This window comes from Danio aesculapii, chromosome 21, assembly GCF_903798145.1.
Source record: "Danio aesculapii chromosome 21, fDanAes4.1, whole genome shotgun sequence".
Taxonomy (NCBI): domain Eukaryota; kingdom Metazoa; phylum Chordata; class Actinopteri; order Cypriniformes; family Danionidae; genus Danio; species Danio aesculapii.
In genome coordinates, this window is record NC_079455.1 from 1,077,033 (window position 1) to 1,090,323 (window position 13,291).

The following is a 13,291-nucleotide window of genomic DNA, read 5'->3' on the forward strand; positions in this document are numbered from 1 at the left end:
ATAGGATAAGAAAACTCCTATGAATAATAATGAGAAACCGTTTTGATCCCGCCCCAAAAATGAGTTTACACCCGGACGCTCAAAATTATACAGTTTTCTCCACAGTTAAAGCTGACAGGCGCTAACGTTGTCTAAACCGAAGCTCAACACACACACACAGCTGTTAAAATCTAAATCTTGAACCTTTAAACAAAAAGATGATTGCAATAATGAGCAGTTAAACAGGTGTACCTAATAATTTATTTAAAAATACAACATGCAAATCTCTGTTTCCTTTTAAACTCGACTACAAGACCTAGCGCATCTGACTGAAGTCTGGCAGCGTCTTTCATTATACTGTTAATCATCTTGATTGTGTGCCAATCATCCGTCTATCCTGATAACAACCTCTCCCATATTTAATCTAAACGACATGTGCATCACACTGAGGTTAAACTGCCTTCATTACCCAATAAAAGAGCACATGGTCCATTGTGCTCCTCACGGTGAGCACAGATTTATTTATTTTCTTCTATAAAACCCAATGTGCATGTGGGAAATGATGGAAGTTCAGTTTTCAAGTAGTCCTTAAAAAATATCAGACAGAATTAATCAACAAAAAAATTCAACATCCGACTGCTAGTAGAATTTCATTTGAAGACACATTAGCACAGTATTATTAACACATTAGGACAGTCCTTGAAGAAAGCAATAATAATAATAAATCCCTGTGTTGGTGAAAGCAGAGAGATGTAATCGCCGCAGACCCACTCTAGCAGGATAGTCCCTCTAATCTGCTTCTGTTACTCCAAACCCAGGATGTAATTGATGAGTTGTACCAGTCCAATGATAATGGGCTGCCAGGCCACCAGATACCGCAGCCAGTCCAGCAGCTGCCCGTACATCATATGCGGACGCTCCCATCTGACGGCTCAGTTAAGGTGAGTAACTTCTTTCAAAAATGTGTGAATAAAAGGAGCTTATTTTTAATATAAGTGTTTAATGCACGTTTATGCATGGTGTCATATCACTCAGCTCTCAGCGTCAATGCTTCCCATTCACTTTAAATGGGTGATGTCAAGCGTTGCTGAACAGCATTGTGGATCTGTCGGCGCTGCTTTAGCGCGTTGCTTGCTACAGAAGTTGGGACTTTCTCAACTTTTCAAGTCCTAATGGATGCGTAAGCCAATCAGATCGATTTATGCAAATACACCAGCTCAGACAGTAGCCGATGGCGGACTAATTTCATTGGCTGACGGTGCAATGACGATCATGTCAGCCCCAACTTCAGACACGCCCTCTGTTAAGCATTGACGCTGAAGCCATGTGTGAATCAGGCGTTACTGTTACCCTTCTGGAGTGAAAGGGTGTTAATAAACTTAATAAAGCTCATCTGTCTATGCAGAGGTTGATATTAATTAATGCCTCTGTTTTTATATCAACTCTAAACACATCTCTGTTAGCCCCTTTCATCCGAAAGAATTAAAATTAAGCTTATCAACTCAACTTGTTATGAAGTTTGACTATTGTATACAAGTTATTTTTTTTCAGAAACTGCACAGAAGGACTTCAAATATTGACGATAACAACAAAAATGAAAGTAACAAGAGCTTAAAGTGCTTAAAAAACTGGGAAACGGAGACTGAGATAGACTCTCTTCAATGATTATGATTGGCACCATTTTTTAAAAGCACTATGTCAAATGAAGTGTTTTCTTCTAAACAATAACAAGTGCTTAAAGAGCTTAAATAACAAGTGCTCAAAGTGCTAAAGAACTGAACTGCTAAACTGAAGAATAGAAGTGAAATCAAGGCCATTATCACTTATTTTTTCTTTTTTTCTGGGTTGAAAGCAAAGTCCTGCAAACTCTTTCTTTTAAGATATTTGGAGCAGAAGATGGAGCTGGTCCAGTGGAGGAGGCTGAGGGTCTGCTGTTTGTCCAATCAGGTTTTTTCTTCCGTCAAATAAAAATATCAGGCTAGCTCAAATCCATCGCTCCACAGGAAATCTGCATTTAATTAATGTTCCGCTGTTATTCCTATATCACAAACCTCTGTCAACAAAAAAGTAATTAGATTAAAGATTAAGTCTTATCATTATGACTTATTTCCTCTGTCTCACTCGCGGTTCATGTGTGCCACAGCGGAATGAACCACCAACTCATCCAGCATATGTTTTACACAGCGGATGCCCTTCCAGCCGCAACCCATCACTGGGAAACATCCATACACACTCATTCACACTCATACACTACGGACAATTTTAGCTTACCCAACTCACCTATAGCGCATGTGTTTGGACTGTGGGGGAATCTGGGAGGAAACCGGGAGCAAACCCACATCAACAGGGGGAGAACATGCAAACTCCATACAGAAATGTCAACTGACCCAGCCGGGGCTCGAAATAGCAACCTTCTTGCTGTGAGGCGATTGTGCTACCCACTGCGCCACCGTGCTGCCCCAGAAGAGACTTATTTAAAAAAAAACATTCAAAATTGTACATTTCTAAAAGATTTGAGCGGTATACAGGTATATTAAGGATACGGGTTCCTGAACATCCTTTTAAGGTCGACTTTTTCCTTGCAGTATGGACATGTCTGCTTCTTACCCACAATACACCAGCCACGTATGCAAAACTCGTGGAATCTGAGGGAAAACTGGGTTAAGGAAACAAACGTGTGAATACAAACACCATAACAAGAATAGAAATCTAAAAACATGATCAGCTTAAATTCAGTGACTCATGATTATACTTTATACTTATTATTATACTCATAGCCTAGCCTAGTGGTTAAGTCCGCCGACATATGCTCACGGCAACCAGAGTTCAATTCCCGGCTTGAGGTTCAATACCGATCTTTCAACTCTCTTTGCTCCCAATGTTTTCCTGTCTGTCCTCCGTTATCCCATCAAAATAAAAGGTGAATAAATATGAAGCTAATAACATATTATAACATATAATAATATATTTAAAATATTACATTATTTTATAATACATCGAAACCAAAATGTCCATTGGGTGGCGCCAAATCTCTCTCTGTCACCGAATTGTTCATTCAGATTCATTCGAATCGGCTATAAAGTGACTCGCTATGAAAGACTCGCTCAGAGATTTTCATTAAGTGTTTAAAACTTTGTTTCAAATGGTAACAACATAAGCGGTGCTATAAAGTCTATAGTGTTGTGAATAGTGTACAGGGAAAGTCACTTGATGAGTTTTCCACATAATGTTCGTTTTATGTGACCCGAAACCGAAAGCAGCCTTCCCTATACTTAAAGCTAAAATAAATATGAGTTTGATTTAACATTAGGCTGTGTGTAGATAAAGAAAAAATATTTATTTTTATCTATTTCCAGACCCCCCCCCCCAAACCACCCACTCTTGTAACTCACACCATGTAATTCGCACATAACTATGAATCAAGAGGTGAGGGATTCTTAGTTTGACTTGTCGGTGATCGCCTACTCTTCCCTGTTAATCACCTCTCACCTACTGAATCTGAATTTCACCATCTGAATTTCTGAATTATAGAAAACTGAATTTAATGTTCTGAATTTCGTCATCTTGAAAATTTGAAACGGTACTTTACAAACCCAATATCTGCAGTCTGAATTCAGAACACAAAAAAATCTGAAGCCTGAAAATATGTCTATAAAAAATTCTGCCTTGAAAAACTGATCTGTCTTAAATTTCAGATGTTCAATATTCAAGTTATCAAATTCAAATTAAGAAATTCTAAAATTTTTTAACGGCATAATAAAAATTCTGATGTATGAAATCACAATAATTCATATTAACACAATTTAAATTCAGATTGTTTTGGCATAATTTTAGCACCATAAAAAAAACTTTAAAAATCTTTTAATTAGTCGAATTAAAATACATTACTTTATTTCAATAAAGTAAAAACTTTAAAGTCCAAACTTTTTGTATCTATCTGATAATACTTTATGGATGTTTCTGAAACTGAAAGCAACACAAAAAACAATCAAAACTCTGGTAATTTTTGAGCGAGATGCTAACGGTCTAATCCGATTCAATGATCTATGCTAAGCTAAGCTAAAAGTACTCCAGCTGAATAGGGTATATGCGGAAGTATGCTAAATGACTTTTAATTTGTCAGTAACCCGGCTTAAGCGTTTCCAGTGAACTGTATACCATTGCAAAATCAGCGCGTCTAAGCTCTGTTTTCTTTAATAATCAGCAATCTCCACTGACTGAGTGATATATGATATAAAGTGGGTCTCAGATTGTACAAAAAGCACTGGATTAAATTACGGGCGCGTGCGACTAAATGACTTTTCATCTCCTTTTACACTTGAGCAACTATAAGAATGCTAAAGTCTGTTTAACTGATTGTATTTTAATTACATTACAACATCGATGCTGTAAAAGCAACTGTATAAAATGGAAAAAAACTTTATCAGTATGGGAAGAAACACTAGCTCCGCATTAACTCAACAGTTTAACTCTTGAGGAGCTGTAAAATGAGCCTATTTCCAAATACAAAACAATGATGCTCCTTTAAACATCAATTTGAGAGTTATAGCATTATTTATAGCATTATTTTCATAGGTTTCTGGATGCAGGCTTCAACTTGGCCTCCCTTAGCAAACCAATCTGCCAATGGTGTAAGCAAAATTACATTATTTTCTCTTTCCTGAAGTAAGACTTCTTTTCTTTCTCCACTGACAGATTATTTAGCTTGTTTTAATGAAAACTCTCTTCATTTTGACTCAATATTCCTAAAAACAAGACAATATGTTTTGCTTGTCTGGAAAACGCTTCTTGAGTTCAGAATTGTTAGATATTTGGACTAGAAACAAGACCAAAGGCTGTTTTTGCAGTGCATTAATCCTGCAGTGGACAGACATGTGAAAAATCTTGAAGGATACACATGGTTGCAAGTCAGTCTGTAGGTGTTTTCAATGATTCCCTCTTCGCTCGCATCCACGAGGGTGGTCTGACCGCAGACGGCGCAGATACTGTCTGAAAGGTGCTTCGTGGGCATCCCGGACTCAGTGTAATACTGAAAACAGAAGATCTACATTAGACTTCACACAGCAGTTCATTTCTGTATATTTCTGTCCAGCTGTTCTTCATTACTTCATCGTGTTTGAAGCTGCAGTGTGTAAGTTGACACCCAGTGGTTGAACTAGGTATTGCACTCCTGGATCAAAGCAAACGCAAGCGCAGGTTGCCAGATTGAGGACAGGAGCGAGGGATTTAAACTGTGTTGTAAATAAAAGCAGCAGCACCCGATAGAAGGAATATTCTCCATGTTATAAGGAGTTTTTGTCCTAACTAACAACTCGAATTGATATATTAGAAACGGCTTCTCACAGCTGAACAACAGAAAACTGACAATGATCACCTCAGGAACACCTCATGTGCTTTATTCGGTGTTAAATGCTAACAATGCGAGTTTGAAAGCCATTATACATGATATTTATTGCTATACTACTGAAAGCAGACTAGGCTTACTACTCAGCTCAGACTAGGCATGGGATGATAACAGTTTTCAAGGTATACCGCGGTTTGTAAAAGTCAAAGTTTTAAAGCCGCCAACATTTTCTGTAATACAGTTCCTAAGGTATAAGTAAGATTTGTTTATTTACTTTTTTTAGGACAACAGTATCTCCAGCAGAAAATATATGCGGTTTTGTCAGTGCCAGCGGTGTAGTCCAGTGTTTCCCAACCCTGTTCCTGAAGGCACACCAACAGTACACATTTTCAACCTCTCCCTAATCAAACACACCTGAATCATCTTATCATAACATCAGAAGAGAAGTTAATGGGTCAGATAAGGGAGACATCCAAAATATGTACTGTTGGTGTGCCTCCAGGAACAGGGTTGGGAAACACTGGTGTAGTGGTTAGTGCGTCGACACATAAACGCCAGTGCTCACGGCGACCCGAGTTCGATTCCACCTCGCAGTCCTATGCCAATCCTTCCCCTCTCTCTGCTCCCCATGCTTTCCTGTCAACTCTCTCTACTGTCCTATTAAATAAAGGTGAAACCCCCCCCCCAAAAAAAATATATATTTTAGTTTGTCAGTAACCTGGGTTAAGCGTTTCCAGTGAACTGTATACCATTGCAAAATCGGCGCGTCTAAGGTCTGTTTTCTTTAATAATCAGCGATCTCCACTGACTGAGTGATATATGATATAAAGTGGGTCTCAGATTGTACAAAAAGCACTGGATTAAATTACGGGCGCGTGCGACTAAATGACTTTTCAGCTCGTTTTACACTTGAGCAACTATATGAATGCTAAAGTCTGTTTAACTGATTGTATTTTAATTAAATTACAACATCGATGCTGTAAAAGCAACTGTATAAAATGGAATAAAAACGTTCACCTGAACTTTATCAGTGTACATATATATATTATATATACACCATTTTCAATTGTAAAGAAATCTGTGTTTTTGAGACTAATGAAGACAGCAGAAGTCAGTGATTCATTTGAATTATTTAGCCTGACGTGTTTAGCTACTGCTCCAAAATATCATAAATCTTTCAAAAAATAAAAGAGATTGTTTTTAAAGGGGAAAAAAAGTTGTAGTTTTTTATCCAGACATTTAAACAGAATATATTTTAGAGCAGTAATCACAATACCGTGATATTTTTAGAATCTAATACCGGCCCATACCTATAGTTGAGCATTAGGAATCTTTTTCCCAGTGTAATTTAGCTAATTGTAATCTGCCTTTGTTGTTGATTCTGGCTTGTTGATTTTCCCATGTTATAACATAAGGAAGCAGTGTGTTCGAGGGTTTCCTTAAATACTATTCTACAGTTGTGCCTCCAATTAACTCAAATGTTGTCAATTAGCCAATCAGAAACTTCCAAAACCTTGACATCATCATCATCTGAGCTTTTTCAGAGGCAGAATAATCTAATTATATGTAAACTTGACCATCAAGAAAAGTTATAAGAATTTCTCAAAATATCCCTCTCATTATTCTGCTATTAAGCAGAACAGAAACACATTTGATCATCCTAACTTACCTAAAAGAGAAAAGTTTAGTCATATTAACATCTGACTTGTTTTATATGCCTTTTTATACAGTGTGTGTAAACTTCTGCTTTCAACTGTATACAGACATAATAATCTGACATAATCAACTGTATATAGATTTATACTTCATAATAATCACATGCATACGCACATACAAAGACATATATTATGTCAAGACAAACTTTTGGATGCGATTAATCTTTGACCAGCACGAGCACTGAGACTGATCTGGCTCCGTATAGATCAGGCAATGCATCAAAAAAGGTCAAAGCTAACTGATTGAAGAATTTACCCCAATTGTAGATGCCATAACATCTGCGCATATCTCTGCAAAATCTCGACCGAGTACACCAAAGTACAGGCCGTAGAAGAGAAGTGAAACGCCAAGGTCCATGCAATCGTCTGCCTTTATCCTAAAAGCAGAAACAGAGGTGACGTGAGTTTGTACGTATATATTTTGTGCTTAATGCTCAATGCAGTGCACACTATATCAGAATGCAGCACCTACCGACGTCGACTGGACATATCAAAAGTAAAAAAATAATGAATTAACAAAAAAATAAATTAAAAACATCAGTCTAATAACTGCATAATGATTCAAAACAACCGATTTCAACCTTCAGCAGGATATACACTCTTGAATGTCAGTCACTTGCTGTATTTAATCTATTTATACGTCTATAAATATGAAAATCTCTTGAAATATATATTTAATTCTTCGTCAAATACTTCCCAAGTGCTGTTTAAGTGCTATTTTTTTAACAAAACAGTGTTAATAACTAATTTCTAATGACAGCTTTCTAAATATATAACAAATATCTAAATCTAAATATCTAAATAAATATCTAATATCTAAATATATAAATATATAACATTTTCTTCCTCCATTAAATATTACACCTTAAAAAATTCTGTAAAAATACAATTACTTTGTGAAAATAACCCCCATGTGTGGCGCCTCTATGCGCTGCACACCCCCTTTTTGCGCCTCTGTATACACACATACTTATGTGAGGTAAAAAAATGAAAAGGGGGGCCCTTGGATTTGCTATAGCCCCAGAGCCCAAGTGTTCTTAATCCGGCCCTGCACACACGCACAATGTTTGAGAATGAATTTCCTTTACAATCATCACACTAAAAGCTGTCATGACCATGTAAAAAACTGTAGTAACACAATAATAATAATAATAACAATGAAACTCACAACAAAAATTTTACAATCGGCAACCCTATAATTCAATGCCTTAAAACATTAAAACATTTTACCACTCACCCAAATAGGAGATTGATGCCGAAGAGGGTTAACATGACTATAATATATCCCACAATGCCTGTGCTGTAGTTAATCTTATAAAAGAGGAGGAACCATTTATAAACCAGCCTGTAGAGAGAGAGAGAGAGAGAGAGAAAACACTTTCATACAGGGCTACTATGTAGATTTGCATAACAAAAACCATTTCAAAACTGCATGATGGGTTTACTCGTGTTATTTCTGACTAACGTTTACATTTGTTTGATGATCTGAAACATTAAATATGCAAAAACATAAGAAAGCAGTGAGGGGGCAAACACTTATTCACACCGCTGTAAATGAACAATCATGAATATGATCAACACTGGACGTAGGAGCTTCCGTTTCTGCATTTAGTGTTTATTTGCGGTGGTGAACTGCATTATGGGATGTTGATGTCTGCTCTGTCCACTTTTGATGGTGAAAATTCAACTCTACAGTTTAACAAAGTGACTTTTAGTGACATTTCAGTCATTTTAGATTACATAATGTATTAGAAATAATATCTACAGAAGCTAACATTTTCGTGTGTGAGTGTGTATGGATGTTTCCCGGTGATGGGTTGCGGCTGGAAGGGCATGTGTTGGATAAGTTGGCGGTTCATTCCGCTGTGGCGACCCCTGATAAATAAAGAGTCTAAGCCAAAAAGAAAACGAAAAGCGCACATACAAAGCTTTGGGGTTTAGAACCAGAATCAGAATCAGAAAGAGCTTTATTGCCAGGTATGTTCACACATACTAGGAGTTTGTTTTGGTGACAGAGCTTCTACAGTGCAACAGGATAACAGAGACAGGACAAAAAACAGATAATAAATATATTTAAAAAAAAAAAACAGAAGTAAGTAGTGAGTGCAAATATACAGATTGACAAGTGTATGTACATGTTTATTACTATATACAACGTTATATGTGCAGCTGTTATGTGCAAATTGGCATGTAGAGTGTGTTGTTAAATAAGTGTATATGTGTATAAAGGTGTACAGCAAGTAGTGGTGTTGGTTTCGCAATTATTATCATCAAGTGTTCATGAGATGGATTGCCTGAGGGAAGAAACTGTTTCTGTGTCGGGCTGTTCTGGTGCGCAGTGCTCTGTAGCGTCGACCAGAAGGTAAAAGTTTAATTTTAAGTTTAGCGAGGTGAAATGATGGTGTAAATGTTATTTTTACCTCGGAGTGGTGCAGTCCAGTGGTTTGCGGGTGGCACGAAAAGTGACAAAGGCCGTGATAATAGAGAAGATGAACCACACCACCATAAACCTCCACCAGTGAAGTTTAGTGGTGAAGTACAGAGGAATCACCCACATCTGGAAGAGCGTCACCATCTAAAAGATAAAACAAAGAATTAAACCATTAAGTATGTACACTCCCTGACAAAATCCCAAGTTTTAGGAACAGCAAATAATATCTTCTAGTTGATCATTTGGTGTCTGAAGTGGCTTATATGAAAGCTAAAGACCTCTAGATGAGGCTTATTTGAGCACAATAAAATCTGATCATGTCTTGACTGATTTGATTAGGACAGTAAGGTCTGACTCTGCTTAGACTAAAGTCAGCTCACTGAACCTTCAATAATGTCCAGTATAGAATATGTGCTCATGCTGCAGTGGAAACAGAATGAATATTGTGTCTGACTCCATCATGAGCTTGGAGGACTGCATCCATACATCTCTGACATGACTCAAATCACTGATTAATAAAGTCATCTGGAATGGTGAAGAAAGCCTTCTTGCAGGACTCCCAGAGTTCATCAAGAGTCTTTGTGTTCATCTTCAACGCCTCCTCCTCCATCTTACCCAAGACGTGCTCAATAATGTTCATGTCTGGTGACTGGGCTGGCCAATCCTGGAGCACCTCGACCTTCTTTGCTTTCAGTTTTGATGTGGAGGCTGAAGTATGAGAAGGAGCGCTCTCCTGCTGGAGAATTTGCCCTCTCCTGTGGTTTGTAATGTAATGGGCAGCACAAATGTCTTGATACCTCAGGCTGTTGATGTTGATCATCCACTCTGCAGATCTCTCACACGCCCCTATACTGAATGATGAAACCCCAAACCATGATTTATTTTACGGAAAAACATAAAATAATTTTTTTGAAAGAGCAAAAATCAAGATGTTCGGTGACTAAAATAAATCTGCTTAGTTCAAATGCACCAAAATATATGACCTAAACTGACTGAGAAATGGATTAAAATACTCAATCTCAAAATGGAGTGCACTCATTTATGCATATATAATAATACTATTTTTTATAATAATAATAATTTATTATATTAATTATTAGCCCCCCTGAATTATTAGTCTCCCTGTTTATTTTCTCTTCAATTTCTATTTACTGAAGAGCAGATTTTTTCAACACATTTCTAATCATAATAGTTTTAATAACTCATCTCCAATAACTGATTTATTTTCTCTTTGTCATGATGACAGTAAATAATATTAGACTAGATATTCTTCAAGACACTTCTATACAGCTTAAAGTGACATTTAAAGGCTTAACTAGGGTAATCAGGTTAACTAGGCAGGTTAGGGTAATTAGGCAAGTCATTGTATAATGATGGTTTGTTCTGTAGACTATTGAAAAAAATTTGCTTAAAGGGGCTAATAATATTGAGCTTAAAATGGTGTTTAAAAAAATAAAAACTGCTTTCATTCTAGCCGAAATAAAACAAACAAGACTTTCTCCAGAAGAAAAAATATTATAGGAAATACTGTGAAAATTTCCTTGCCCTGTTAAACATCATTCAGGAAATATTTAAAGAAGAAAAATAATATCGAAGGGGGGCTAATATTGCTGACTTCAACTGTATATTAAACACAAATGTGTTTATGGATTCATACTATGGATTATGAATTGTAGATTGATTACAAATTCAATACAAAGAACTTTTCATTGTAAAAAAAAACTGATAAAATTTAGCCAAGAAAATAAGGATGTGAAATATTTGTATATCTGTAGCTTGACACAAACAGAAACATGACCAAAAACTATAAATGTGCGCGCTCTGATCCACAACAATATTGCATGCTCATGCAGTCACAGTTATCTAATGAAATCCACGGAGTCTCATCTTTAATGATAAAAAAGTAATCAATGAACATTTATTTTTCTTGACAAAATGAATCCCGTTTAAAAACCTATCTGAAAGCATTTTAGCATACGCCTGCAGTGTGAACACACATTATTGTGTGCGAGGAGTAAATAACTCACGTTGTATGATTTCGGGTGTCTCTGTTTCCACTGAACCAGGGCGAGCTGCGCAACGACGAGTGTGACGATGAGAATGAGAATCATCTCTGCATGCATGGCTTCATGCCCCTTGTGTTTGGCATGCAATTTAGCATGGTCCAACCTGCAAAACAGAAAAAAATACTTCAACTAAAGCACAGATTTATTAACAATCGCATATCATTAAACAATCTTCATGAATCCTGCACTGTAAAAAACGATTTCAATGGTATAAAACTGTCCTGGTTTACAGCAAGCTTCAATAATATACAGTTGAAGTCAGAATTATTAGCCCCCCTGTTTATTTTTTCTCCCAATTTCTGTTTAACGAAGATTTTTTCAGCACATTTCTAATCATAATAGTGTTAATAACTCATCTCTAATAACTGATTTATTTTCATCTTTGCCATGATAACAGTAAATAATATTAGACTAGATATTCTTCAAGACACTAGTATACAGCTTAAAGTGACATTTAAAGGCTTAACTAGGTTAATTAGGTTAACTAGGCAGGTTAGGGTTGTTCTGTAGACTATTAAAAAAATATATAGCTTAAAGAGGCTAATAATATTGACCTTAAAATGGGTTTAAAATAATTAAAAACTGCTTTTATTCTAGCTGAAATAAAACAAATAAGACTTTCTCCAGAAGAAAAAATATTATCAGACATACTGTGAAAATTTCCTTGCCCTGTTAAACATCATTTGGGAAATATTTTAAAAAGAAAAAAAAAATCAAAGGGGGGATAATAATTATTAATGTCCAAATGTTCTGCCTTTTTCATATATTGTTAATGCAGAATACAAATGAACAAAGAAAATGAGAAAGGAAATAATGCAGTAGACTGAAATAAGCTCTTATTATACCCGGAGTCATTAAAACACCAGCTGCTGTGTTTTTCTGGTTTCTAAAAATAGATTATGCAAGAAAATGTATTGTTTATTCTGCCAGACCAACAGCTAAGGAGTATTTTTAGCACAATCCTAGGATCTAAAAGCATTTGCAGTCAGTCTTTTTTTGAGTGGAGCTGATTTTTTTCTAAAGCAGTCGGCAGGTTAGCTTAATAAGTGGATCGCAAACTATAAAATCAGTAAGAAATTGGAAATAGTAGACTTTGCCAGCTTTCCTGACAGATATTGATTATTATCTCCTGTCCTTTTATTAAATAAAAGAGTGTAAAATAAAATAAAGAGTGTAAAAGTTCTCGTTTTATGAAGATTTGGGTGAAGTGGTTTCAGATGTGCTCAAGACTACACTTCCTACTGCTGTAACTAGGGCTGCAGGATATTGGAAAATACACCCTTGCGATAGGGCAAATACCTATTTGTGAAAATATCTAATTGCGATTTTGTTTTTGACAGATATTGCGATCGCAATTTGATTTGCGATTTCATTTTGTGGTCAAGCTTCAGCTCAGTTATCTGTAAGCTGTGGCAACAATTCTGCGACAGCTCTTAAACATTAGCTGTTTTTGTTCAGTGTCTGTGAGTTGGAAAACAAAATATTTCCATATTACCAATGCTGTTTTTCTTTGATATTTAATTCGTCTGTTAATGCTTCCGAAGAAACAGACGCCATTTTCCCACTTAATCGCACTTTCCTGTTTGTTTTCTTCCTCTTTTATTGTGGGCGTTCCACATAGTTCGGTTGCGCAATTTTATTCGGGCAGAACGAAAGTGTGCTCACTCAATTGGCTAATAAGACTGTCACACACAGACAGGGGAAATTACATAATACATTTTTAATATTGCAGCCTCTTGAGATTAACTAATTGCAA

At 36.3% G+C, this 13,291-nt stretch overlaps 1 protein-coding gene across 1 annotated transcript in view; it reads right to left on the bottom strand.

Moving 5' to 3' along the window:
* Window positions 1–217: 217 nt before the first annotated feature.
* rnf121 (ring finger protein 121) overlaps window positions 218–13,291 on the bottom strand; it is a 17,159-nt gene continuing 4,085 nt past the window's right edge. The window contains exons 3-9 of the mRNA XM_056446972.1: window positions 11,497–11,638; window positions 9,459–9,613; window positions 8,276–8,383; window positions 7,295–7,415; window positions 4,875–5,008; window positions 2,523–2,624; window positions 218–903 (exon numbers count right to left, since the gene is read on the bottom strand). Of these exons, the coding sequence (XP_056302947.1) occupies window positions 783–903; window positions 2,523–2,624; window positions 4,875–5,008; window positions 7,295–7,415; window positions 8,276–8,383; window positions 9,459–9,613; window positions 11,497–11,638 (883 nt within the window). The 3' untranslated portion in view covers window positions 218–782. The remainder of the gene's footprint in view (window positions 904–2,522; window positions 2,625–4,874; window positions 5,009–7,294; window positions 7,416–8,275; window positions 8,384–9,458; window positions 9,614–11,496; window positions 11,639–13,291) is intronic.